Raw genomic sequence first — 26,500 nt, forward strand, 5'->3', positions numbered from 1 at the left:
ATTGACTTTTTGGGCGATTTGTTGTTGTTGTTTGTCTATAAAACTTCAAGCATTGGTTACTTCACTTTATAAAACACACTAGAACTGTGTAGGAAAATCATAGTTGATAATATATTAGCTTTAAAAAAGCTAATACAACAAAACATCTGGTTTGTGATAAAAATATAGGTGCGGTCGCGGTCGTTGTTGAGCTGTTCGAAATACTATACATATTGTGACAAATACCCTATGAAATAAATTTTGTAATGTAAGTAATTGCGATTATTTCAAAAATGTTTTATTGGAAGCATTTAAAGGTCATGAAGGCATCTTTTCCAGTGGTCGTGTTCTGCATCTTAATAAGAAGTTCCGTATCCCCGAACATGAACGTAGTTTCTATAACCTGCTGTTGAAATGGAATATCGGTGCTGTTTTCAAGCTGAACAGTGCCTAGCAGTTCACATCCTGAGTCTGTTGTGTACTCCGGGTTCTGCTTTGTCGTCCTGTAGATGTGTGTGAGGGATATTTCACTGTTAGGAATACATCCCCTGGTCACCTGTTGGTCCACTTTCACCTCTTCGTTCACCGGCACGAACACATCGAAACAATTATCAACCTTCCACTTTCCCTGCATAAAAAGTTTCTTCTCCGCTGGATGTTTGTTTTTATCAAATGTTCGTAATACTTCAGTCCCATACGTGTACTTCATAATCCTGGAGGAGACTATGGATGGGTTGTGTCCAAACTTCACGGCGCCTTTCAACACCGCGAGACCCGCGTCAGCAGGAACGATCACCCTCGCGCCGGGTATTTCCTTTCTCAATCTCTTCTGAACGTATGGGCTTTCGCTAAATCCGCCGACCAGAATAACTGTTTGCACGCGTTTCATCTTTCGGTCTGATAAAAGCGACTTGATGTGCTGGATCAGCAGATCAATTGGACCTTTGAACCATGACTGGACAAGTGTCTCATCGATCTTCAGTTTGTCCTTACCCCTCGGTGCTATGGCATTTTTCTGAATGTCCATGGCTGCAATTCTCTCCTCTAGGGATTTTTCAGAATGTTTATTAGCAATGTCAAGCAACGAAACAGACAAACGAATGACAAAATTCTCTTTTTTATCGGTATTAAATGTTCGTTTTTTTAGTTCAAAATCACGAGTGATATCAAAATAATCGCTCATTTCCGTCTTTCGCAGGTCAATTAGAGCTTCCTCCCCATACAACTGATCCAACATTTTCATGTAGTTTTTATCCACAAAGATGCCTCCCCAAGGACCGCCACTAGCTTTGTGGATTTCCTTCAAAGTTCCGTCTGATTTTCTTTCGTGTACGGATATATCTGCTGTCCCCCCTGGAGTAAATCGTTTAAACATGTTATGGTTAAAAACCCACGATGACTTAGACTAAGTTCTCATTTATAAAATGTTTCATATACTTCCTATTACAGCCTAATTAACGCAAGTATACTAAATATTAAAATTGCTGCTGTATCTACAAAATGTCTAACCTCCGAGATCGACGACCATATACTGCGACCCAGCAATGGCTACAGCGCCTTTCACGTCCGTACCCAACGTTTCACACCAAATTGAGGCGCACTCCGGTTCCAAGGCCAGCTTAAGGCGGTCTGGGTCTATTTTAGCCTTTGCAGAAGACAGTTGTATTATTTCATTTGCATTGAAAATGGGTTTTGTTGAAAAATGTTATGGGAATTCAATTAGAAGCGTGCAATATACGTGAATATCGTTGTAGTTTAACTGCACGCTACCTCAGCTTTCTTTCGTTTTAATACCCGGTTGAGGTCTCTAATGAAAACGCGTGTAATAATAGAACATGTAAAATACTAAGTTATCGATCGCAAAGCCTTCATTTAAGGTGTTTTCCAGGCTAGTAAATATATTGTTCTATGTTGCAATATTAAATCTAGATTAATAACCTTATTATGATACATACTATTCAATTATTCGAAAAAAAGAATTTGTATCTATGTAAAAGTATATGTCTCAGTGCATATCACAACTCAACAAAAAAGCCATTACGTACTGCAACGGCTGCATCTCTCATGAACCTCTTGGCATTGTCATCCCAGATAGCCGGGACGGTCAACACGTACAGTATTTCAGTCTCTTTGATTCCTCTTTTTTGCGATGTAACCTCCTCCAGTAAGTGTTCTCTCAGGTATTTGATCGACATGACGAAAAGCGGAAAAGCCGCCATCTGTTTACCGGAAAAGTCCTCCACCGTAATGCGTTTCGTCAAGTGCTAAAAAAGATATTAATTTTACTTTTAAATAGTATACGATCTCCACAAAGACTTAAATGTTTAATTTTGCACTTTGAAATCAGAACGCGGTTGACGACATGTAATGAAGTTTAACCCCCATGATTTCACTTACAGTTCCAAGGCGTTATAACCCCTACCTGAATGATAATGATATATTTTTATCTATAAAATATGTGGTTTGCTATAGTGTGTCATCGTATGATTCTCGTTAAACACCTGCTAGACATTTCACCCTGTATCTCTAAACAAGAGTAGATATATATTCTTGTATACGAATCGTAGTGCCATTATTGATAGTGTTTGTTAGGTAAAACATGTTCTAGTCATATAAAAACGTACCTCATTGCTATGCAAAACCATTTTAAACCTCCGAAACAACCTCCAGCCCTCGTGTTTATCGTCGAAAGCCAGGCTTACGTACTTATTTTCAGCCTCGAATCCAAATGAATCGAATTTTCCTTTAGGGTTTAAAAGAACGGAGGTAGGTGTCTTTAATGACACCAGCTGGGAAGACCCACCGCTTGCATACCAGTTGTGGTTTGTCTGAATCTTGGTTGGATCGTCTCGGAAGGAGAAAGCATAGCCGCTATACGTGGTCCCAAAGTCGAAAGCAGCAACCATTAAGGTATTGCTTTGGGCATTTCTTGGCATGATTATTAGATCTGCTAAGACAAGAAAGGCATGTTAGAGTTAGAGCGTTCAAGTGGCAAAGATTTCCCCTCCTTGCCCAAGACTAGGCTAAACTAGAAAAGTAGCAAAATTCGGGGATTGGTGTATGCATATTACTTTTGCAGTATTTTCAGCATTGTTGAAAACAGGAATCAATCAGTACAACATTTTGAAAAGAAATATATTTCAACCTGTTGATGTAACAAAATGCAGAATAAATCCTGATGTAAACGTGTGAAGCGTAACTCATCACTGAGGTCAAAATGTGATATTCAGTATAAAAAGCAAAACTCAACACTAATGTCAATATGTGATATTAAGTGTAAAAAGCAAAACTCAACACTGTTGTCAAAGTGTGATATTTAGTGTTAAAGGAAATCGTAACACTGATATCAAAATGTGATATTCAGTGTAAAAAGAAAATCTCAACACTGATGACAAAGTGTGATATTCATTGTAAAAAGCGAAACTCAACACTGATGTCAAAGTGTGATATTGAGGGTAAAAAACAAAACTCAACACTGGTGTCAAAGTGTGATTTTCAGTGTAAAAAGCGAAACACAACACTGATAATAAATTTGTTATTTAGTGTAAAAAGCGGAACGCAACACTGATGATAAAGTGTTATATTTAGGGTTAAAAGCAAAACGCTGATATAAAGTGTGATAATTAGTGTAAAAAGCAAATCGCAACACTGATGTCAAAGTGTGATGTTAAGTAAAAATGCAGCACTCTACACTGATGACAAACTGTGATATTAAGTGTAAAAAGCGAAACTCAATACTGATGTCAAAGTGTGATATTAAGGGTAAAAAGCAAGAACTTAACACTGATGTCAAAGTGTGATATTCAGTGTAAAAAGCAAGAACTCAACACTGATGTCAAAGTATGATATTTAGTGTAAAAGGCGAAGCTCAACACGGATGTCAAAGTGTGCTATTAAGTATAAAAAGCAAGAACCCAACACTGATGACAGAATGTGATATGTAGTGTAGAAAGCAAGATGTCAACAGTGATGTTAAAGGGTGATATTCAGTGTATATTACAAGAGCTCAACACTGATGTCAAAGTGTGATATTTAGTGTAAAATGCGAAACTCAATAGTGAGGTTAAAACGAGAGATTTGTGTGTTGAAAGCGTAACTCAACACCAATGTGGAATCGTGATAAGGGAACTTAACAATGATGTAAAGATGAGACATTTCATGTTGGAAAAGTAACTCAACACTGGTGTAAAAATGTATTAATTGGTGTTAAAAGTGTAACTCTTCGTGATTCGAGTAGTACATTGTCTACAGTGAACAGTTATTGTGATGATTGAAACTCGCCCTTATGACGTAACCAGCTCTCCCGGGTCCTGATTAATACCTTATTTAATTCGTTGTTTGTGTGCAAACTTCAATGGACGAACATCAAACTTAGGGGCAGACCTGCAAAAGATAGACCTCAATATGTTAAGGAAATTGAATTTATGTAAAACATAAATATATCAGTTCTGGCATATAGTAATCTTTACGTGCAAGAACTTGTGCAGATATTTCATACGAATTCAATAACATTATATTGCAGGTATACGCTTTCAATAGTAAAATGCCACTTTATATCAATGTTCATATCTAGTATCTCGTATTTCGAGAAAAACATGTAATTTCTTAGTATTTTACGTGGACAGAAGGTGTAAAGGAGCGAAACGATCAAATGTTATACTATTTTGTAATTAAGATATGACCTAATCATAAGATATAAAATCCTAATAAGAAAATACCACTTTTTAGTTGTATCTATGATGACACTCGATTGAAAGATATGTCGCAGACATTCCACAGACAAGTAAATCATAATTTTCCACTTATTTCAAGAGAATTCATTTCTTTGGACTTTATGAAGGAGATAAATCGCTAGAATGATTCAGAGCCAAAGCCGTAAAACCGGCAAACACCCATACGGCGAATCATACGCGGTAAGCCTCAAGCTATGGCAAATGCGCGAATCCTCTTGACAAGTAAGTACTTGTTAAGTAAAAGGTAAAATTGCAATTCTGATGAGAACCGATTTGTGTCTATCTCATATAATTTATTAAAATTGAGAGTATATGTCGGGGAACTTTTACGCCGTTTACAAAGTAAAACAAAGCGTAAATAACCGCAATAAAGTTATCTTTCAGATAAAACCATTCCACTGTTACCAAGAGGTAAGCAGATAAGAACATCGTGTGATCTGTTATAGAGCCTTTTAAATTGGTTTTATTAGATAAGTGTACAGACCTCATGTTATATCAGAGCATATACCATTAATCTCTTAACCCCCCCCCCCCCCCTCAAAGCATACTTTGGTGACAATTTTGGTAAGTGGCATTGAAAAAAACCCGATGTTAAATGCTAAAATAACACTCGTCTATTCACGTTCACTCCGCGGTGCTCTTGTCCTAGTTATCATTTTGTTCCATATCTTACATATTTAAATCACACAGCGGATAAGTCACTTTTTGGTGTTTACTACTCAATGTCACGAAAATCGAAGACGCAAAACTGAATGCCTATCAAAGTCAGACTTAAGCAATTTACGTACAAAAAAGATACTTCTTTCTTGTTTTCTCGATGTAAAACATTTCGGAATAGGAATTAAAACATCAGAGATATCAATATTTTAGGTTATCAATTACTAGGTTAGATTTAAAGATGAGGATATATTTTAAATGTGGGGAAATCATTTTGAATTTGATAATTGTTATCCTTAAGTTTGATAATGTGCACTTCACATATTGATCATTGCACACAAACATCACTTGTTACTACTTCAACGATATCTTTAAACTAGTTTATTGCGTCCAAGATGTAGTTTTATCATTGTAGAAGGAACACTAAAAGTTAACATCTCAATTGTTCGTCATATCTACTTACGAGAAAAAGGTCATGAAATTCAAGATAACCCCTTTGAAACCTTCTTGTATATGTATATTTTCACAAAAACTTGGACCCATTCGTTTTCACAAAAACTTGGACCCATTCTTGTAACAGTTCATTAAAACACAATCATGTGTCATATTCCAACAGTACACCTGTGCGAACAGTAACCAACTGCGTCTGAAATGATTGAGCATGTGCGTTATAAGTCCCTGTCACACCAAGCCACAATTTCACTGCGACTGCACGTCGTTGATAAATTTTTCAGAGCGCCGTGAGATCGCAGAAAAAACGATATTTTGCATGACGTTGGCGATGTCACGGTGGTCGCGAGACGACATTGGCGTTTCTATGAAGTTCCATGGCGTTCCTACGGAGTTCTATATGGCGATAGTCTGCGCTCTCATGGCGCTCGCACGGCGCGTCCACTGCGCGCATCGAGTTGTTCTCTTATGCGCACTGCATGTTCAGTGCGCTTTCACGGTGCTCACACTGCGCTGGCGGAGTGTTGTTTTGCACTACCTATAACAGCGATGTCTCAATCAGTTTCCAATTCCTCCAATTGCTTTCGGACAGATTAGACCACGCCCGAGGTGGAAAGGAGAAAAAGGCGGTGAAAGATAATTGCCTTCCGCAAACAGAAGCAAGTCGTCGTCTCTGGATGAGATTCACCGCGTCTGCACCATCCTGGATCAGCTGGACCTGCGTATAGGCAATCAGTAGCCCCACCTGCTGTTGCACATCACTCAAGGTGTTATGAATGTATAAAACTGTTTCGTTGGGTTGGTTCACTGTCATGCAAACGCCGATTGACGCGGTAGAAACGCATTGGGAAATGCAATGGTCACCATGGCGCCTCCGTTCAATAGTTATGAGAGCGCAATAATAATAAAAAAACTATAGCTGTAGACGTAGACGCGCAGTAGAGACGCAGTTTCGTCATAAGTACGCCGTACGATCGCAGTGCAAGCGCCATCGATAACCATTGTGACCTCTGTGCACGCCAGCGGCGATCCTGTATCGTTGTAGGAGACCGAGCTGCGCTGCTACGGCGACCTCTCGGCGATCCGTCTGCGACCTAATCAGAACGTCGAGCGACAGCGTTTGTTTTGCGCATGCTTTAAGTGCGCGCCGTAGCTCGTCGTCTTATACGATGCCGCCGCGTTCTCTGGCGACACCATTGCGTTGCCGCGGCGATGCTTGAGATTCCACTGCGCGCTGATCAGCGTTCTGGATTTTTCTTCGACGCCATGGGAACGCGGCCCCCGTGTGACAGGGGTTTTACCAACTGAGCGAACTTTTCAACTTGTTTATCTTACCCAACAATCTTTAAATTAACCATAACTTGCAATTTAAACCATCGGTAGTTATAGTTAATTTATAGCTATATTTTTTAATTAACATTAACATTCAAAACATAATAATTTCGAATAAAAATGTCAAACGCACCTGCAAAAGATCCTTTAGACAAAAGAAAATCTCCGGCGACAATATGACTAAGGACGATAACAAACCAGGTGATCGGATATCGATCTCAAAAGAATAATGCAGCGAGGAATTTACTTCCTTTTCCCGTAAAATTCATATTATTTTACAAACCATATCTTTGAGCCGTATCAAACAAATACGGGGCTTTGGACAGTATTTTTACAAAATGAATAGTCATTAATATTTAATATTAATATTGTTTTTTTTCAAATTGCTTTAATTTATTTCTTACATAGAATTGTAATTGACGAATTGACAGTCGATGACAATTTCTTACCCATGTTTGCATAACAACCAGGGATTTTGTCCCGACTTATTTGCTGCATTCATAGTGTTAGTTTCAAGCAGCTCCATTGTTTTAAAATACACATAATAAATGATAATAAATAAATAATTATAGTGTTTTAATATTCCAAAAAGAACGAAAAGGATGTCGAAAACAATGGTTCTTATGAAGGATACCGAATTTAATGTGAAAGAAAAGAGCATAAAACATGATATTTATATCTTATGAGACTATAGTAGATCACAGTAAATCTTTGATCATTCACCATTCATTTAATATTTTTGTGCTTTCAGCTATTAAATACACGGTTACAATCTTGTTCTCAGTAATTAATTAATTAATGCAATATTAAGTAAGTAGTTAAAGGTTTATCAGTCAAAATATATGTTTATTATACATGTGTATGTGTTGATTTCGAATAAGAGTGTCACTTTAAAGGCACAAATGCTTTGATTATATGAGAAAATATGATTTTATCACCAATCATATAATATATTGCTATGGATGTTGGGGGAACTGTTATCAAAGCATTCTTAGAAAATATGTGTCAATATGCACTGTAAGTATTGTTCTTTACTTAACTTGGAACTGTAAGGCGTGCTTTTACAATTCACACTTTGAGTGTTCCCAAGGGACTTAAATCTTTTGTTATAAATATTACCGCGTCTGCAAAAGTTAGCCCCCTTGGGGTGTTTAATGTTTTGTTTACTTTAGAACTGAATTTAACCTGGTGATACGATTAAAAAAAAACATTATTGAAAGCAATGATTACTTACATCAGAATTTGTTTACACGAGTATTTAAACTAGATAATTGCCTGCTTAACACTGAATGATTAATGCCTTTTGGACGAAAATGATAAGAAAGCTTTTGGATATACTAAAAAGCACTTGTGTTTCATTCCATTTACTCGTTTTAAATCAGTTTATAAAATGCCCAATTATGAAGATTTAATTTAAGTTTTAGATAGGGTATTGACATGTATAACACCGGTTTACCACCATACAGAAGCAATGCAACCTCGATCTTTACTATCACACAGTATGTAGACCTAGAACATGAATTTTATTGCTGTTTTGTGTTTTTTCAGCCCTAGCTATTTTTCCTTCAAATGTTTTAAAAATATTTGTACAAACCAGAGAAAAGACAATAAACGGTTACAAAAGTATATGAATTCTTGTTACAGAAGTAACAGTAATTTTAGTAATTGTTTCCATATGTTTCCATATGGCTCGAGGGCAATGTAGGCCATTGGAACACTTTCGTGTTGCGCGGCAAAGGCAATGAATCTTAAAACGTTGATAAAATAGATATGTTAAATGGCATCCGAAATGCAACGGATTATGACCCTAGTAGTGTGTACGCGTTTATCTTACTGTTACTGATTAGTCATGTGACAGGCATTCAGTATAGAGGCAGTGATCCTGCTTTAAAACATTTATTGTATGTCCATGCAAGGTTGTTTGACAGGATAGAGTTACTTTTAATTAAGTATTCCTTTTTTATATAAATACATAATTTCTTTATAATGATTGGTTCCTTATTTGTTTACCTTCAAAACGCATTTAAAACGTTATTACAATCTCATTTAAACATTTGTGCTTGACCAAACTCGTCTTCTTTCGTGAAATCGAAACATCACATATTGAGAATATCATGATGTTCAAAATAAAAAATATATATTGACGATATTTATAATCCCCAAAACAATTAAGTACTTTTACAGACAATTTCATTCATTTTTTCATTAGCATTTAAATATGTTTCTTTAAAGTAGATCTGCGCTTAAACTCTGAGTTTGGTTTCCTTCTACATCTAATGAAACAATATATACACAAGTTCCATGTTTATGATTGCGGCACGTTTAGTGAGGCTCTAATAAACTATTCTTGTACATTAATCTGTTATTATTCCAATGGCTGTTTGCTGTGACCATTGAATCATATTTTTTGTAAATGTCAATTATGTGAAACAGTGATTGGTGAACTACAGCTGATCCACGAGACTGTCTATGTTCCCTGTTACGGGGTCGGGCATTAACTGTGTTGCACAATCCGTCTTTTAGGATGTAGTTTCTGCTATTCAATAAATATACATATTTTTTAACAGAAGAACAAAGTGCGTTCAAAATTGTTCTCTTCACTGTAGACTTAGTATATTACACAGTAGGAATGAAAGAATACTTGACACCCAACATATCCTAACATGTACCATTTGAAGTGCATACATTTTATAACATGACACTCATCTTCAAATCATCCAAATTGAATATCAAAATTAAAAAACCCCCATAAATAAACCAATTCGGTTCTCTCTTGGAATCCTTTTATTTAGAACATTTTAAATTAATAGTTTGTGGCTAGAATACCGAAATCACGCTTATGATTTTGTCACATAAAAGGGTATGTTGATATTTCTGGATTTAACATGGATTTAACATGTGTACATGTGCCACATAGGTGTGGTCTCTAATATTTCCAAAACCATTAACATTTGCCACTTTTTACTTAACCAAACAAATCCAAACCCATGGCGGTATAGTACTTTCTGTTCAAAGGTAACACAATTTCTTCTATTTAAAACATTAAATATACATCTCTTGGGTAACGCATTTGAGACATGTAGAATATATTTACATGTTGATCAATACATAAATGAAACCTGTCGCATTATCCTACGGCAACACAAACACTAGCATAATTATTTTCTTCAGGCTGTTTTTACTATATTGGTGTTGAATTTTCTCATAAATATGAATTGTTTCAGTTCATTATAGTCCAGCTTCACAGCACAGACTTACACGATTTCTAAAATTTGACATTGTGTTTTAACCACGCTTCAACACCAATTAAGAAACAAAAACAAATTATAAATCACAGTGATTTATTTCTAAAAAAATGTACTGCAATTTACAGGAAAACAGCAAAAGTATTAACTATCCTCAATATAGAGTTAACTTCCTCCCTGCAAACAAAACATGATATAATGAAGCATATAGTAAAATGGCTCATTACACTATAGCTGTTTGGTAAAAAGGGATGATGAGTGCCTGCATTTTGCAACGATGCTTTCGATCCATCCAGTGTAAAAATATTATCTATTTTTGCGGTGCTTGAAGGTTTTGGGCCGATAATTTAATTGTTCTCCATCATAATTTCATCCATGAAAAAAAGTGATTTTAACAAACTAGTACATGTGACCATCTGTTACCTAATTATCCGATTGATGCATTGTTTCTTTGTCACCCGCAGTTATAAAAAATAATAAACGATTTGCTTGGAGACAAAATACAATGTTTTGGATAAGTTTTTGTTTAAAACATGTATTCCATGGTTGGCATTAAAATAAAGTCAAGTTTTGAACGATAATTTTTAAAATTTGAAGGAATTATGTTCTTTTGTAAGCTTAAAATTATGAACATCTTAAATTAATTAGTGATGAAGACGATATATTTACGCGGTGTTAAACAGATGCTACATCGAATTTATTTCAACATTATATGTCATATGTTTATCCCAAATGAAGGGGGAGTAACATACATGTAAAACAGAACGAAAATGACAATTAGTACATAGGCGATGCCAACGATAGCGTAAAGAACAACAATTAAACAACTTATGAGGCTTTGAGATACTTTGGTATTATCCGCGGTAACATAGACGGATACTGAATAGCTATTAATACTGTTGGCAGAATATTAATATACATGATAGTGAAAAGACATCAAACATGCCGAAGAGAAATTCGGCGGTGACAGCAGTTGCATGAACTACGACGATAGGTATTTCGGCGGAAAGAGCAGTGGAATTTAATATCACAATGAAGCAATGACGGACACGTGAGTTACTAGAAATACTAGAATCGAACTTAGACGGTTACGACAGTGCTATGAACATATGCCGATGGGAGTATCGATGAACGCGGTAGTGACATGACATATGGCTAATGAAGCAACGATAAGATTTGACAGTCACATACATACAATGACGAGATCATTGTCAGGCATGACAGTGGCATGTAATACAAAGACATGGTAGCAAAATGAAATACAAAGCCGAGAACACTGACATACATGGCATCGAAATGAAATGCAAAGCCAAGAACACTGACAGAAATGGCATCGAAATGAAATACAAAGCCAAGAACACTGACAGACATGGCGGCGAAATGAATACTAAGCCAAGAACACTGACAGAAATGGCAGTGAAATGAAATACAAAGCCAAGAACACTGACAGACATGGCAGCGAAATAAAATACAAAGCCAAGAACACTGACACACATGGCAGCGAAATGAAATACAAAGCCATGAACACTGACAGACATGGCAGCGAAATGAAATACAAAGCCAAGAACACTGACATACATGGCAGCGAAATGAAATACAAAGCCAAGAACACTGACATACATGGCGGCGAAATGAAATACTAACCCAAGAACACTGACATACATGGCAGTGAAATGAAATACCAAGCCAACAACACTGACAGACATGGCAGCGAAATAAAATACAAAGCCAAGAACACTGACAGACATGGCAGCGAAATGAAATACAAAGCCAAGAACACTGACAGACATTGCAGCGAAATGAAATACAATGCAAAAAACACTGACAGACAAGGCAGTGACATTGAATACAATGCAAAGAACAATGACAGATTTGGTGTGACATGGAATACGATAACGATAGCACAAACATACATGGTAGTGAAATGGAATAAGATGACGAGATTACTGACAGTTATAGTAGTGACATGAACTGCGATGACGAGAGCACTGACATACATCGTAGTGATATGAAAGCACCGCCAGGCATGGAAGTGACATGGAATATGATGACAATATTACCGCCTGACACTGCAGTGATACGAATTACGATAACGAGGACACCGCCAGATATAGCAGTGACTTGGAATACCATGAAACCGACAACTGACACTTATGCAATTGAGAAGAGAGAATCAAAAAAGCCATTTTATTGTTCTGGTTACTTCTCAATTTTGCAGAATATATACTATTGTAAGCATTACTTGTTACATTAATTCACCGTTTATAAATTGTTTAATTTATAACTTTCAATGTTAATGATTGGTGTATTACTGTTTGGAATAAATAAACCAATGAATATGGCAATTAAATAAAACACGACATCGGAACCAACTGCGGACATTGCAGTGACTTGATATACAACATACAACAAAATTATTGACAGACATGACAGTGAGTTTTAATACAACCACTTTGACCGACACAGCAGGAAAATCTGGGTCAAGCCACTGCAAACAAACAAACCTTTTTAAGGATGGTCATCAAATACGAAATCTTGACCTTTCGTGGGCAATCGCGGATTAGTTTGACTTTTTATTTGATTGAGTACGAACGGACTAGGCTATTATATGCCCAAAATAAACATATATGTAGACATCCTTAGTTGAACAAATAAATACATATATTGCTTTTATTCAGATTCCCAACATGGGACTCCGACATGAGACCAGTTTTACTTAGGTCACCGTGACACGTGAATGTTTAGCCGGCACTTACAGAGATCGACAAAAAAGGATACATTTTTAACATTCTTTAATATTTTAATAATTAACACACAAATGAAAACGAACTTTTCGAGGTAAAAATACTTCATTATATTGTCAAATTTAACAAGGTATAGAGAGATCGAGGATAAATATTTTATATGTCGTCCCTTGGCATCAATGCATAAATTACTATGCATCCGAATAGATCGGATAGTAACTTTGATATGTTCCTGTAGCAATGCATTCCGTTTTCCAACTGCGAACGTGCAATTCGGCTGCGTTAGACGATGGATTTTGACGTCTGCGTACTGCACGCTCCAACATACTCCAACTATTCTCAACTAGATTAAGGTCAGGAGAATTGGCTGGCGACTCTAGGACATTGATCTGCTCCTGTTGCAGGTGTGTCGCTGTGGCACCAGCAGCGTGCGGGCGTGCATTATCGTACTGCAAAATGTCAGGAGGAAAAAAAATGTCTCATATACGGAACAAAAATGATGATAACAACTGTTCTCTGTACATTATCACATTTAAATTCCCGTTTAAAATAAAAAGGTCAGTTTTACCGAACGCTGTTATACCTTCTCAGATATTAACCTTCAGTCCCCGTCCCACCCCTTTCCCCCTCCTGTCAACAGTGTTCGTGGTGCTCGCTTCGACGTCTCCGTACACTAAACCGACGATCTTTTTTGCTGACGATAATTTTCGACTCATCGGTGCAAAGTTGCGTGCCCCACGGTCGTCTCGTCCATCGGACATAACACCAAGCGCGCCGGTACTAACGATGCTTTGGACAGAGAACTTGACCGACATATGGACGTCTTGCGTGTAATCTCCTTTGTTAAAGTCGACGAAGGGCCGTCGTGAAACGACTGCCTAAAACAAAATATCAAGCATTACATGTGTTGAATTGGTTTCAAAAAATAGCTTTTTTCACATAAAAGATATGTTTTGGCTGGACAATGTTGAAAACTGATTGATTTGATAAAATCTTATTATAAATGATTATTGATGTGTCATGCAAATTCATGAGTTGTACAGTCCTTAAAGATGCACTCTTACTCCAAATAAGATTTACCAGGAAGTTGAAAAGGATGAATACATGTCAAACACAATGGTTCTTATGAAGGATACCAAGTTTAATTCGAACGAAAGGTGCAGAAAACAGGGTATTTCTACCTTATGACACGATGGAAGATCACAGTAAATCTTTTAGCATTCAACAATCATCTAATATTTTTGCGTTTTCAGCTATAAAATACATGGTTACAATCTTGTTATCAGTAATTAATGTTTTCCATAAATGGACTATTTAGTTTGTATATAAAGGTTTATCGCTCAAAATTGATGTTTGTTATACATGTGTATGTATTGATTTAAAATAAGACTGTAACTTTAATGATTAAGTCAATTCCAAGGTATTTCGGGCAAAACTAAATTATGATTTGTAAAAATATACCAACAACTTAAAAGTGATAAAAAGTGATAAACCTGAGATATAACAAATCTTACCCATGTGTACCAACATTGTGACGTGAGGTATCTGTCACTGGTTTGAACCAGCTTCTGAGCAGAGTCGTCTTGGTATTGGCGTCTTGTCACGGCGTCAAAACCCTTGGTCTGCCACATTTTAGGCCGTCTAATAATGTCGTTGTCGTGCAACAGCTTATTTATAGTCACTCTGGTACAATTGAAGTAGTACGCAACAAATGATTGCGATGCTCCGGTGCGCAACAGTCAAACCGCCTCCGACCTCTGATTTTCAGTGGATTTAAATAAAATTTAAATTATATATATTTGAATATGTTTTTATTGTCCCATAGTTTCACTTAATTCAAACAAAATAAATTAAACGTATGACTAGTGTACATGTCGGACATGAAAAGGGCCGTTTTCGGAATAATCGTGCCTTTTCTGTATTGAAAGTCATAAGCACCGAGAAATTGCGCTGGGCCCAATGACTGAGTATCGATTTATTCATGCAACGAAATAAATAACATTACTTCGATAACTTTAGGAAAAAAAGATCAACTGTATTCGTTTTTGTCGTTGAGTGTAGTTGATACTAGTGAATTAGAAATCTTAAACAAGAAGTATATAAATAAGTTAACTGTGAATCAAGCATGTTTTCAAAGAAGTAATACTTAGTAGTACCTTTGATTAACCAAGTATTCTTTAATTAAGTGACAACTGAATTGAACACTTTGAACAATAAGTCATTCATCTGTTGACACGTCGACACTCGGATTCGACTGTTGGAACATTTTTTTTTTCAATTTATTGACACGTGAATTGGCCAAATTAAACAAGTAGTTTTTAATTATCGACATGTAGATGTGACAGTTTAAACAAGTAATCCTAAATGAATCGGTACGGTAATTGACCAACTAAAACAAGTATTGTTTAATTATCGACACAGGGATTGGACAATTTTAACAAGAAGTTTTTGATTAATTGACACGTGGGTTTGGCAGCTTTAAAAGTATTTTTAATTAGGTGACCTGTGGATTGATTCACAAAATACAACGTTGTTCGTCAATGTATTTACACGTGGATAACTTAAAAAGTATTCAGTTGAGTGACATGCAAATGTTTTAGTGACAATGTACTTAACGCTTTGGTGCGTAGTTAAGTTAAGAAAAAACAACAACTGTATACAAACCGGTCGAGTTGTTGTCGCAAACAGACACGTAGATTGCACCGTGAACAATGAGACACTGCTGACTGATACATTTACTACGTTTACGTCTACATGTGCTTTGAACTTATACTTAAAGCCTCAGTGCTGCTTAAGTTTAAATAATTAGAGAAAAAAGTGAGCATATACCTATGATAGAACCCCATATAATGTCTGATAAACTCGCGAGGTCCACACGATGCTTTGGTAAAAAGAAATGTTTTGGAAATAACAACGAAATTCCAAACTGGATCAATGACTCACTATATGCTAATGGGATAGATAAGTGGGCGGGACATAGAGCTTTGCAAACAGCACTTGAGCAGTCGCCGAAATAGACTAGGGAAATAATTAGAGAAATCCTGAACATTTTAAATTAAATTTCACATGAAATTAAGCTTGTATTTCTAAAATAAATGTGATGCAAGTATTTTCGAAAGGAAAATATCAATGTTGTTAAGTGAAAAACAGCAGAGAAGTACTCGCTTATGTTTTTGTTGTTTACACTTTGTTGTGTGTGAAGAAATAAAGTGTGGCAAATCATTACCAGTGTTAAAACTAAAATACTAAAAGCTGCAATCCTTCAGCAAATGTCGATATTTGCTCAATGACTACAATTTCCATATCAACGTAACAGCTTTTCTGTTGCGTAATTGATAAATTTTATCAATGTATGGTTAAGTGTCAAAATATCACTTGGTTTTATGAAAGTCTCGTTTTGTTGTTGTTGTTTTTTTGTTTTTGTTTTTATATACTATTACTGTATTTTCTCTGCAATTTCGGTATCATAGAGTAACATAAAGGTAAAATAAGTCTTTTCAGATGCATAAACTGGAGAACTATTTGCATGTAAAGCAACATAGACTCTAAGGTGTTTAGAAAGTCGCGTGATATGATATGTTGTAGGGGATAAAAAGAGTTAAGAAAAGTCATTGACATATACATTAAAAAAATAAGCCTACATCGCTAAAATATAATAGGACTTTTAGTTTGACATCCTTCAAGTGTTTAAACACATATTAATTTGAATGAAATGAAGTAATGAAATGGTGACAAATTAGACACTTTTTTCGGTGAAATAAACATACTACAGAACAGAGCATAATCCGATTATCAGCCAATTGGAGAATAAGAAGAATTCGAAAGGTTATCTTGTTATTCATGCGCAAAAAAATTAACTTTCGCATAGTCAATAATATGATTCATACTTAACGCTCGCTCATATTGTATAACACCAAAGAAGTTGTGACCTCATTGTATATGTTAATATTTCGTTTCGATCGGATAAGCGCGACGTCATTTACCAATGATATACGACGCTACAAATGTAAGCTTTTATTTTATACAACATAATGTGGTCGATTGCATTTTTTTTAGAACAAATACTCAATTGCTGAATAAACTGCTTATTTAAAATCGTAATAAATAATTATTTAGAATCTAAATTGAAGTATTGGTTGTATTTTTTCTTCCGTTTATGCTGTATGAATGCAGTAGGGTAAGCGAACAAATGACCAAGTTTCGCTAACTCGCTTTATCGAATTGTTTAATGAATTCCCGCTGACAACTTTATGTTAAAAGAAAAGCATAGCTTGGTTAGTAAGATGTTATGAAACGGGATGTCCCATTCTAAATATATTTTTATTTCCAAACGAATTCCTATCAAACGTATCTCTTATTTCAAAACATTAAAAATTATCGCTTAAAAAATTGAGAAACGCTGACTAGTTTGATAAATTTATTGTTTTGCTTTCATACTACACGTTCGTAATCAAAATAATAATTATTTTTTCTAAAGTTGAATATATTTATTATCAAACCTTTATTGCCCTCAAGAAAAACGCATTAATAACCAAACTTGTCTTATGGGGTCACAATTAAATTGATAAACTTCTAAACTTTTGTTTGCTATCGGGATGAATATGTACTACAACTATGGAGAACATGATTCTCTTAGAACTGTATATACAGACACTTTCCCATTCAAATTCTGAATGATATTGTACGCTAAGATAATTTAAAAGCCAAAGAAAAAGAGATAAAAAACAAGTTTTATGAACACACAGAGTCTTAAAAGGCATCGAAGTAGTTGAATATTTTAAGTCACTACAGAGTTTGCAAGAAGGTAATAATCGTCATTTCGATTTTTTAAAATCGTTTTATGTGAAGCACTCAAAGGTCATATAGGCTTCTTTTCCAGTGGTCTTGTTCTTCGTTTTGACAAAAAGTTCTGTATCCCCGAACATAAACGTAGTTTCTAATCTCTGCTGTTCAAATGGAATATCGGTGCTGTTTTCGAGCTCAATAGTCCCTAGTAGTTCACATCCGGGGTCTGTTATGTACTTGGGGTGCTCTTGAGTCGTCCTGTAGACGGCGGTGAGGGATATTTTACTGTTAGGAGTACTCCTCTTGGTCATCTGTTGATCAACTTTCACCTGCTCGTTAACCCGCACGTACACCTTGAAACAAAAAGGCACCTGCCACTTTCCATTCTCCCACACTTTCTTATCATCTGGGTATTTATTTTCATCAAAGTATTGAAACACATTTGTCCCATACGTGTACTTCAAATCCTGGAGGAGACAATGGCGGGGTTGTGTCCAAACTTCACGGCGCCTTTTAACACGACGAGGCCCACGTAAGCAGGGACGATAAGTCTCACGTCGGGTATTTCTTTCCTAATTCTATCCTGAACGTACTGGCTTTCACCGAAACCGCCGACTAGAATAACGGTTTGCACGCGTTTCATCTTTGGTTCAGCTAAAAGAGTCTTTATATGCTGGATCAACAGATCAATTGGTATTTTAAACCAAGATTGGATAACTGTCCAATCGACCTTAAGTTTATCTTTCCCCTTTGGTGTAATGGCATTTTTATGACTGTCCAAAGCCGCAATTCTCTCCTCTAGAGATTGTTTTGAATATTTATTAGCAAGGTCACGCAGTGAAACAGACAACCGAACAATAACATGCTTTGTGTTCTTGATATCAACAGTTCGTTTCTTGTGCTCGAATTCACGAATGATATCGAAATAATCGCTCATTTCTGTCTTGCGCAGGTCAGTGAGAGCTTCTTCCCCATACAGTCGATCCAACAATTTCATATAATTTTCATCCACAAATATGCCTCCCCAAGGACCACCGCTGGCTTTCATGATTTCTTTTAATGATCCGTCTGGTTTTCTCTCGTGAACGGATACATCTGCAGTTCCCCCTGTATCAAAGTATAAGAATGAGTTTACAGACCACAATTAATTAGACTTACACCAGCGCCCACGTCCATTTTATCCTGATTTGAGATTATAACTCAGAAATGATAACTTTCAAATGTTTTAAATCACTTATTTTATATAAGTACTTCAAACAAATATGTTTGTGTTCTAAGGAAATGGTGTTTTACGTAATATATTTCTATAGTTACTCTTTCAGTAGCAGTTTAACAATTCTTACTTGAAGTTTACCTATATTTCAAGTGAAATTAACTTGAAATTGTGCATTTGATTCTACAAAGCAAAATATAATTCTAACCTCCAAGATCGACGACCATGTACTGTGATCCAGCAATGGCTACAGCACCCTTGACGTCTGTACCCAATGTTTCACACCAGATGGAGGCACACTCGGGCTCCAAGGCCAGCTTAAGACGGGCGGGGTCGATGTCAGCCTTTGCAAGAGTGAATACACAAGTTATATATATATGTTATGGTTATACTCATTTCAATAAAATACGTTTTCGAGGTAAGTCAACTTAATTTTGGTATCAAGTATCAAGTTGAGATATTATATGTTATGGTGATTACCCAACACAACTGAAAAAACAATGCCTCACATCAACAGCTGCATCTCTCATAAAACGCTTGGCATTGTCATCCCAAATAGCCGGAACGGTCAACACGTACAATATGTCTGTTTCCTCGATTCCTATCTTTTGCGTAGTTACTGCCTGGAGTAGATGTTCTCTCAGGTACTTGATCGACATGACAAACAACGGGAAGGCCGTCATCTGTTTTCCGCAAAAGTCCTTTACCGTAACGTCTTTCGTCAATCGCTGTAGATGACATTCATGCGAATTATATACAAACCGTTTTACGTTTTACTTTTGTTTGTTGTCTTCAAGAAAATGGTTGCCTTAATTTTTGCTTACATGATTAATTTTGCTGTAAATTATTATTGTAAGGTGAGTGTTCATAAACAAGCCTCCATATTAAATCTCCGTTATTACTGACATTTCCAAGTCGGTTATTTCTACTTTTATTGATAACGCTATTGAAATGTCTATGCAATTAGTGTTTGTGAGTGTCTACTAAGCATTGAACGTTGCGCCTCTAAATTAAGTCATCGTTAGTTAATGCTACATATATAAGACGTAACAGTATTTGGGGTTTAATTATAATATTTAAATTACTTGTTACACACATTTTGTGGACATGGCAAAGTGCTAGTAGTGATCATGTTTTTTAGGTTAACATATTATGTTGTTTATTTACAACATACCTTATTGTTATGCAGAACCATCTTAAACCTCCGAAAAAGCCTCCAGCCGTTGTGCTCATCATCTTCAGCTAGACTTGCATACTTGTCCTCGGCCTCGAAACCAAACCTGTCAAACTCTCCGTCTGGATTTAGAAGGACGGATGTAGGCGTCTTCAGTGACACTTATATCGAAGCCCCGCCGCCTGCGTACCAGTTTTGATTTGTATGAATCTTGTTGGGGTCGTCTCGGAAGGAGAAAGCATAACCGCTGTATGTGGTTCCGAAGTCGAAAGCTGCCACCAGAAGCGTCTTGCTTTGAACATTGCTTGCCATGGTTGATAAAGCCACAACCTTCTCTAAAACAAGAAATCTAAGTAAAGAAGAAAATAGTCCAGTGATATAGATTTTCGCCTCTTAACCAAGAGGCTGTGGTTAATTCGCATTTTCTTGGCTTTTCGAGAAAGACAGCAAGTGCTCGTTCCATCAAGAACCCTAGGAATGAAATAATTATTGAAAATTCCGTCGTTATTTATGTGGTTCAATAATCGAAAGAGAAATCAATCTAGAACTTAAACAGAATTTGAGTAATTTCTCGACACTAATATAAGTTATACTCAATTGTTTGATACATGATTAATAACTTTATTAAAACAGCACACATTAATCTGATATCATACGAGAAAAGAGTAAGATGAATTTTTAAATCGTACTTTGTTGTTATTTGGTAAAATGAGTTTAATTGGGAAATGCCTTTATAAGTTTTATGATATTGTGGCCAGTAATGATTATTACCTAGAAAACTGACTGGAAACATTTCATACAAGCTTAATAGCTTCTTAACATTCGAGCCGAAATAGCTACGTATTACTCAGAAACACAAACATAGAAAAATACACTTCAAAAACAGTTATTAGTCATTTCAAAATTTCAAACTTATATACGTTTTTCACCTCCTTTTCAAATTAGAGTCAATATTAAAAATGAAATGAAAGCTCTGGCGTTAATTGTTTCAGTTTATGTGGATCATATTGATGCCATTACAATTGCAGTCTGTTTCCTTCGGCCTACAGTAAGGGCGTTTCTCAAGGAAAATGTGGACGTTCCGTTCATCCACTTTTATGTAACGAACGTTTATATACGCCAATTTTAAAGTTCTGTTCAGCAACTGTTATGTAATAGACGTTTATAACGGCCAATGCCGACTTTACCTTCATCAACTGTTACGTAATAGACGCTATTACGGCCAATGAGGTCCTAGGCCTTATATTTTTAATAAGTGTACATTTTACTTACAATTACAAATTTATTCCTTCTTGTTTTAAACTTGAATAAAAATCGTATGGTCAATGTACAGGTCTTTAACAAAGTTAAAGAATAAAATAAATTAATTACCTATAAAGATCCGCTAGTCAAAATTAAATAATTACCTACATAGCCGACTTTTGTAATCAGGTCTTTTCTGAAATTGTGTAATATTGTTTAAGTTATCTACTTTTTGTCCCGTGAAATTATCTACTTTCTGTTTCGTGAAACAATCATACGAGTTTGATAAGATATTGATACCATCGTCCTTTTTTACTGAGTGTTTGCATCTGTTATGATATCGTTAACATTAATCAGTATCAGAAAATAATAAATCAACAACCAAATGAATTATGGATGTTTACGTTGTAGATATGTTGCACCTAGCACAACGGTCAGTGTACATAATCACCCTCAAGTGGGAGAGATTGGCGACCATCTAGTGATCACTTGAATAAGATAAGATGAACGACCATCTAGTGATCACTTGAATAAGATAAGATGAACGACCATCTAGTGATCACTTTAATAAGATAAGATGAACGACCATCTAGTGACCACTTGAGTAAGAAAAGATGAACGACTATCTAGTCATCACTTCAGTGAGTTAAGATGAGCGACCCTCCAGTGATCACTTGAATTGGGAAAACTGTTTGCCCTCATTTGATCACTTCAGATGGTTAGGATGAGTGAACTTCTATAGATCACTTCAGTGAGGTAAAATGTTTGACCCTTCAACTTGGGTAAGATGTTTAACCTCGATTTGATCACTTCTATGTGGATATGATGAGTGTGATTCTCAATTGTTAACTTGAGTTGGATAAGATGGTTGACCCTCAGGTGATCACTTTTTTGTGGTAGCATGCGTGACCCTCAAGTGATATATCTTTTTAGTTTTTACAAAACCTCGTTTACTCTCAACTTTTCAAAGTCATGAATTGTGATTACCTCGAATGAATGTGGCGATAAAATGTACATACAGAATGTTTGAAGATCTGTTTAAGCTTTCATGGCATTAAATAAAACGATCCAATTGATAAATAGGGCATACAATGGCAGTTTTGTCCACTCTCACCTCCTCGTTCACCTGCACATACACATTGAACCACTGATCATTCTTCCAAAACGTCTTCTCCTCTGGATGTTTTTGCACCAATCTTTTTATACGCATTGTTTCTAATACGTGTTTTTCATATGTTTTTCTTTTTTTTCTGATCGTAAGGGCTTTCGCCGAAATCGCCGACCAGAATAACGGTTTTCACCAGCAGATTTATTGGTCTTTCAGACAAAGATTGGCTAACTGTCACATTGATCTTTAGCTTGTTATTACCCTTGCATGTTATGGCATTGTCCTGAATTGCCAAAGCGGTAATTATTTCCTCTAGAGTTTGTTTGGAATGTTTATCAACAAGGTCAAGTGTCACGGTACCGATGCCTACGCATGTGGTGAGGAGGTGTGTAAGCGGTCCTGTAGCTCAGTCGGTAGAGCTCTCGCCCTGATAGCAAGGGGTCCCGGGTTCGTGCCCCGGTCTGGCTGCACATTTTTCTCACCATGTGACATTTGGCGCTCAACGCGGGGTCTTGGTGGCACTGTTTGGCAGCATAACTCGCTCTCAGTGTTAATTATGTATATTCCTTAGCACTGGTGTTCTATAAATTCGAGGACGAATTTCCAGTTTGCTGTGAAGTATGTCACGGTACCGATACCTACGCATATGGTGAGGAGGAGTGTAAGCGGTCCGGTAGCACAGTCGGTACAGCACTCGCCCTGATAGCGAGGGGTCCCGGGTTCGTGCCCCGGTTTGGGTGCATATTTTTCTCACCCTGTGACACACACAATGAAAACGACAAACGAACAACAACATGCTTTGGGTTCTCGGTATCAAAGGATCGTTTCTTGTGCTCAAATTAACGAGTATAAATATCAGAATAAACGGTCATGTTTGTTAAATGAGAAGCTACTTCCCCATACAATCGATCAATCATTTAAATATTGTTTTCATCCACAAATAATGCCTCCCCATGGACCGCCGCTGACCTTGTGAATTTCTTTCAAGTTGCTGTCTGGTTTTCGCTCGTGTACGGATACATCTGCTGTTTCTCATGGAGTAAAGCGTTGGAACGTGTTTTGTTTAAAAGACCACAATGAATAAGACAAAAACCTGGGCCCGTATCCACTAATGTCAACAAATATTTTTGAATCATATTAAAACTATTTATTTTAACGTAAAAGAGCTCATTCCACCGACTTTACTCATCAATTTTACAATACAATCTTGAAGTTTAGCCCTCTTTAGTCTTGAGTGTCAAATTTATAAGTTTGTGAATGGTCACTGATTTATGAGATGTAAGCCAATACTCGTATATGCTATAGAGTATCACACCTATTACTTGAAGCCAGTGGTCTTAACACAAAGACGTACACAAAAGCATTTTAATTAAATTACATAGAATTCTCTTTATTCTATTCGTTTTACCAATATATGTTAATAAATGTACAATTTCGAATAGTAATAAAAATATCAAATTGTAAAACCCTCCTAGAAAGAAAGTTTCAATGAAATGAAAAATTGAGGTTTTGTCACTTGAGACTGTTAGTAATTATGGTCACAGAAGTCCCGGTATGGAATCCTGTTGTCGATCTAAAAATATACTTTTCTTTTATTATTGTTATATTATTAATGTGTATACTTGTGAATGAATGCTATTATTGTCGATAATGTTTTATGTTTCGTTTAAGTAATAAGGCTGATTATGAGTCTTTAAATGAAAATATATGTTTTTGGTCGGACTTGAAACTACAAAATGAATATCAGTCAATTAGACACGCAAACCACGGCGTTATAACATTGAATATATTTTAGTAACACATTTAACATGTAAGGCTGTTTAAAGCATAGTTTAAATTACGCTGATACCCAATTGTTTTCAATATAAATTAATTATTCATGTACGTGACTAGTCGATATGAAGATAGGACACTATTCAATCAGCAAACAATGCAATGTTAATCATTATTGTCAAAGGGATTGCAAATCTACCATAATTGGGATATAACAATGAAGAGGAATCTACAATAACGTATTTAAATATCTGTTTAATTATCTGTTAATTAATCAAAGTTGAATGGCAACTTAACACCGCCAACTTTACAAACTATTTATCGTATTTAGTTGAAAATTATTTTGATTTAAACTTTTAGAATCAATGCAGTCTTTTTAAAACAATACTGCACTACAGTATCATTTTGATACGCGAGCTTTATTTTACTACCAAAATGAGAACCCCACATATGGGCAAATTTGGATCTGAAATGACATCGAAGTACGGAAAACCTTATAATTATAACGTCGATGACGTTATCATGAAAACAAATAATTGATGCAGTAGCCAATTACAAATTTGGATAGCATTTTGCATATGGTAAATAAACTAGTACGCATCAGCGAAACGGCATACACAAATATGCTTAAATGAAGAAAGTATTTCGAAACAATTCTTCTTAACACAGTATCCACTACACTGACGTATGCTTGCAGTGTTTTGAAATACATGTAGCGAGAATCTTTATTATATTCAATTATTTATTTTTATGTCAATGTTCAGGAGGTAGTTTTGGACACATTTTTGAACAAAGTTCTCAATTTTGTCGACAGATTTCGTTATGATTCAGAGGTTTAATGGGAAGTGTCCAAGATTACTTATGCAATCAGTAATGTATGTCTTATTTAGTACATGTTAACATTTACACAAGTTAAAATATAGTATCCGCCTTTAACAGCTATAGAAATGAAATCAGTCTAGTTTTCTATACCTACAGTTTTTGTATAATTTCCCTAATGGCGCAAATGATAGGTTAGTGCACAACAAATAAATGCATTATTATGTTTAAATGATCGGACTGTATTTACCAAGATAAAACATGATCTGTGTACATATTAAACAATTATGGCGCTTTTAAATTGGGGAAAATATGGCCACGAAGTAATTATTAAAAAAAATATTTTATAGGACAATATGTTTTTATCTGTACACATATCATTTGTTTGTTGTTGTTTTTTTGTCGACAGTTATATTTTTACCCCACTCAATCAATCACTATTCTTACATTTCCAGCACATTAAGTCTTCTATCTGCCTTATATAAGTATCGCGCTTAATCGCTAATAATTGTAACTATACGACTTAACGGACATTACGTCACAGTTTGGTTTCGCCTCTGCTGAAAACACGTAGTAAACATATCAGTTCACCATATAATGTAAAAAATAAGAATGGGCCGCTCGCACCGTCCTTCTAAATCATAACATCAACTGTACAAAAACGGCGCAACTATTTTATTAGAAAGCGAAATAACGCTTTCGTTCTATACGTGTTAAGTTTATACTCAATTCTTAAAGATCGATTGTGAAAATCCGGAGAGCTCGAGTACTTATTTCCATCTTGAGATTTCTTCAGAATTTTTTCATGTTGGTGATTTTACATCGGCCACTCTCACCATTGAGATTGTACGCAGATATCTAAAAAGATATGTGATAAGCGTTTATACTTTAGATATAAACTAGTCTTTTGTGTCTTCCCTCATGATTCCGCCAGCGATATCAACGGTAAGATATACATTAAATGATTTAGAGAACCTCGGACGAAAACAATCGCCACATTCCCATTTAATCCTTAATTAATTTATAAGTGTGTTATTGAGAAGTTCGTTTATGCGCACTGGCTAATGTGGACTGTCTAGAATGGAGGCATTTCGCGCAAAACACAAAGAAAGATAGATTATTTTTTTATTTTATAAAAATCGGTCTAAACCGGTCTAAACACCAAGCATAAACTCAAATAATAACTTATATAAATAATAAGTTTTCTGATGATTAAGTTTCAACTGTTTTGTGGTTTATTTCATGT

General features: G+C 35.8%; 2 protein-coding genes across 3 annotated transcripts; both read right to left on the bottom strand.

The window, feature by feature from the left end:
- Positions 1-263: 263 nt before the first annotated feature.
- Positions 264-7,360, bottom strand: LOC128203614 (heat shock 70 kDa protein 12B-like). Of its 2 annotated transcripts, none has more exons than XM_052905102.1 (6): positions 7,285-7,360; positions 4,301-4,362; positions 2,604-2,926; positions 2,025-2,243; positions 1,489-1,624; positions 264-1,332 (listed from the first exon to the last, which is right to left on the bottom strand). In XM_052905102.1, exons 3-6 carry the CDS (start codon positions 2,913-2,915, stop codon positions 278-280), a joined length of 1,722 nt encoding a protein of 573 aa, XP_052761062.1. In that variant the 5' UTR covers positions 2,916-2,926; positions 4,301-4,362; positions 7,285-7,360; the 3' UTR covers positions 264-277. The 2 variants fall into 2 exon arrangements, with proteins under 2 accessions (XP_052761062.1, XP_052761061.1); XM_052905101.1 differs by having other exon boundaries at positions 2,604-2,929.
- Positions 7,361-17,978: 10,618 nt separating this feature from the next.
- Positions 17,979-22,764, bottom strand: LOC128245783 (heat shock 70 kDa protein 12A-like). Its single transcript, XM_052964013.1, has 7 exons — positions 22,669-22,764; positions 21,723-21,750; positions 20,313-20,434; positions 19,648-19,866; positions 19,347-19,482; positions 18,482-19,032; positions 17,979-18,392 (listed from the first exon to the last, which is right to left on the bottom strand). Exons 1-7 carry the CDS (start codon positions 22,762-22,764, stop codon positions 17,979-17,981), a joined length of 1,566 nt encoding a protein of 521 aa, XP_052819973.1.
- Positions 22,765-26,500: the final 3,736 nt, after the last annotated feature.

This window comes from Mya arenaria, chromosome 9 (assembly GCF_026914265.1).
Source record: "Mya arenaria isolate MELC-2E11 chromosome 9, ASM2691426v1".
In the NCBI taxonomy this organism is placed as follows: domain Eukaryota; kingdom Metazoa; phylum Mollusca; class Bivalvia; order Myida; family Myidae; genus Mya; species Mya arenaria.

Coding starts and splice junctions, on each gene's coding strand:
- LOC128245783 (XM_052964013.1), bottom strand. CDS start 22,764: ATGCGTATAAAAAGATTGGTGCAAAAACATCCAGAGGAGAAGACGTTT. Junction 19,867..20,312: donor TGGTTCTGCATAACAATAAG/GTATGTTGTAAA, acceptor TGTCATCTACAG/CGATTGACGAAAGACGTTAC. Junction 19,033..19,346: donor CATGGTCGTCGATCTTGGAG/GTTAGAATTATA, acceptor ACTTTGATACAG/GGGGAACTGCAGATGTATCC.
- LOC128203614 (XM_052905102.1), bottom strand. CDS start 2,915: ATGCCAAGAAATGCCCAAAGCAATACCTTAATGGTTGCTGCTTTCGAC. Junction 1,625..2,024: donor TGAGAGATGCAGCCGTTGCA/GTACGTAATGGC, acceptor TCTTCTGCAAAG/GCTAAAATAGACCCAGACCG. Junction 1,333..1,488: donor TATGGTCGTCGATCTCGGAG/GTTAGACATTTT, acceptor GATTTACTCCAG/GGGGGACAGCAGATATATCC.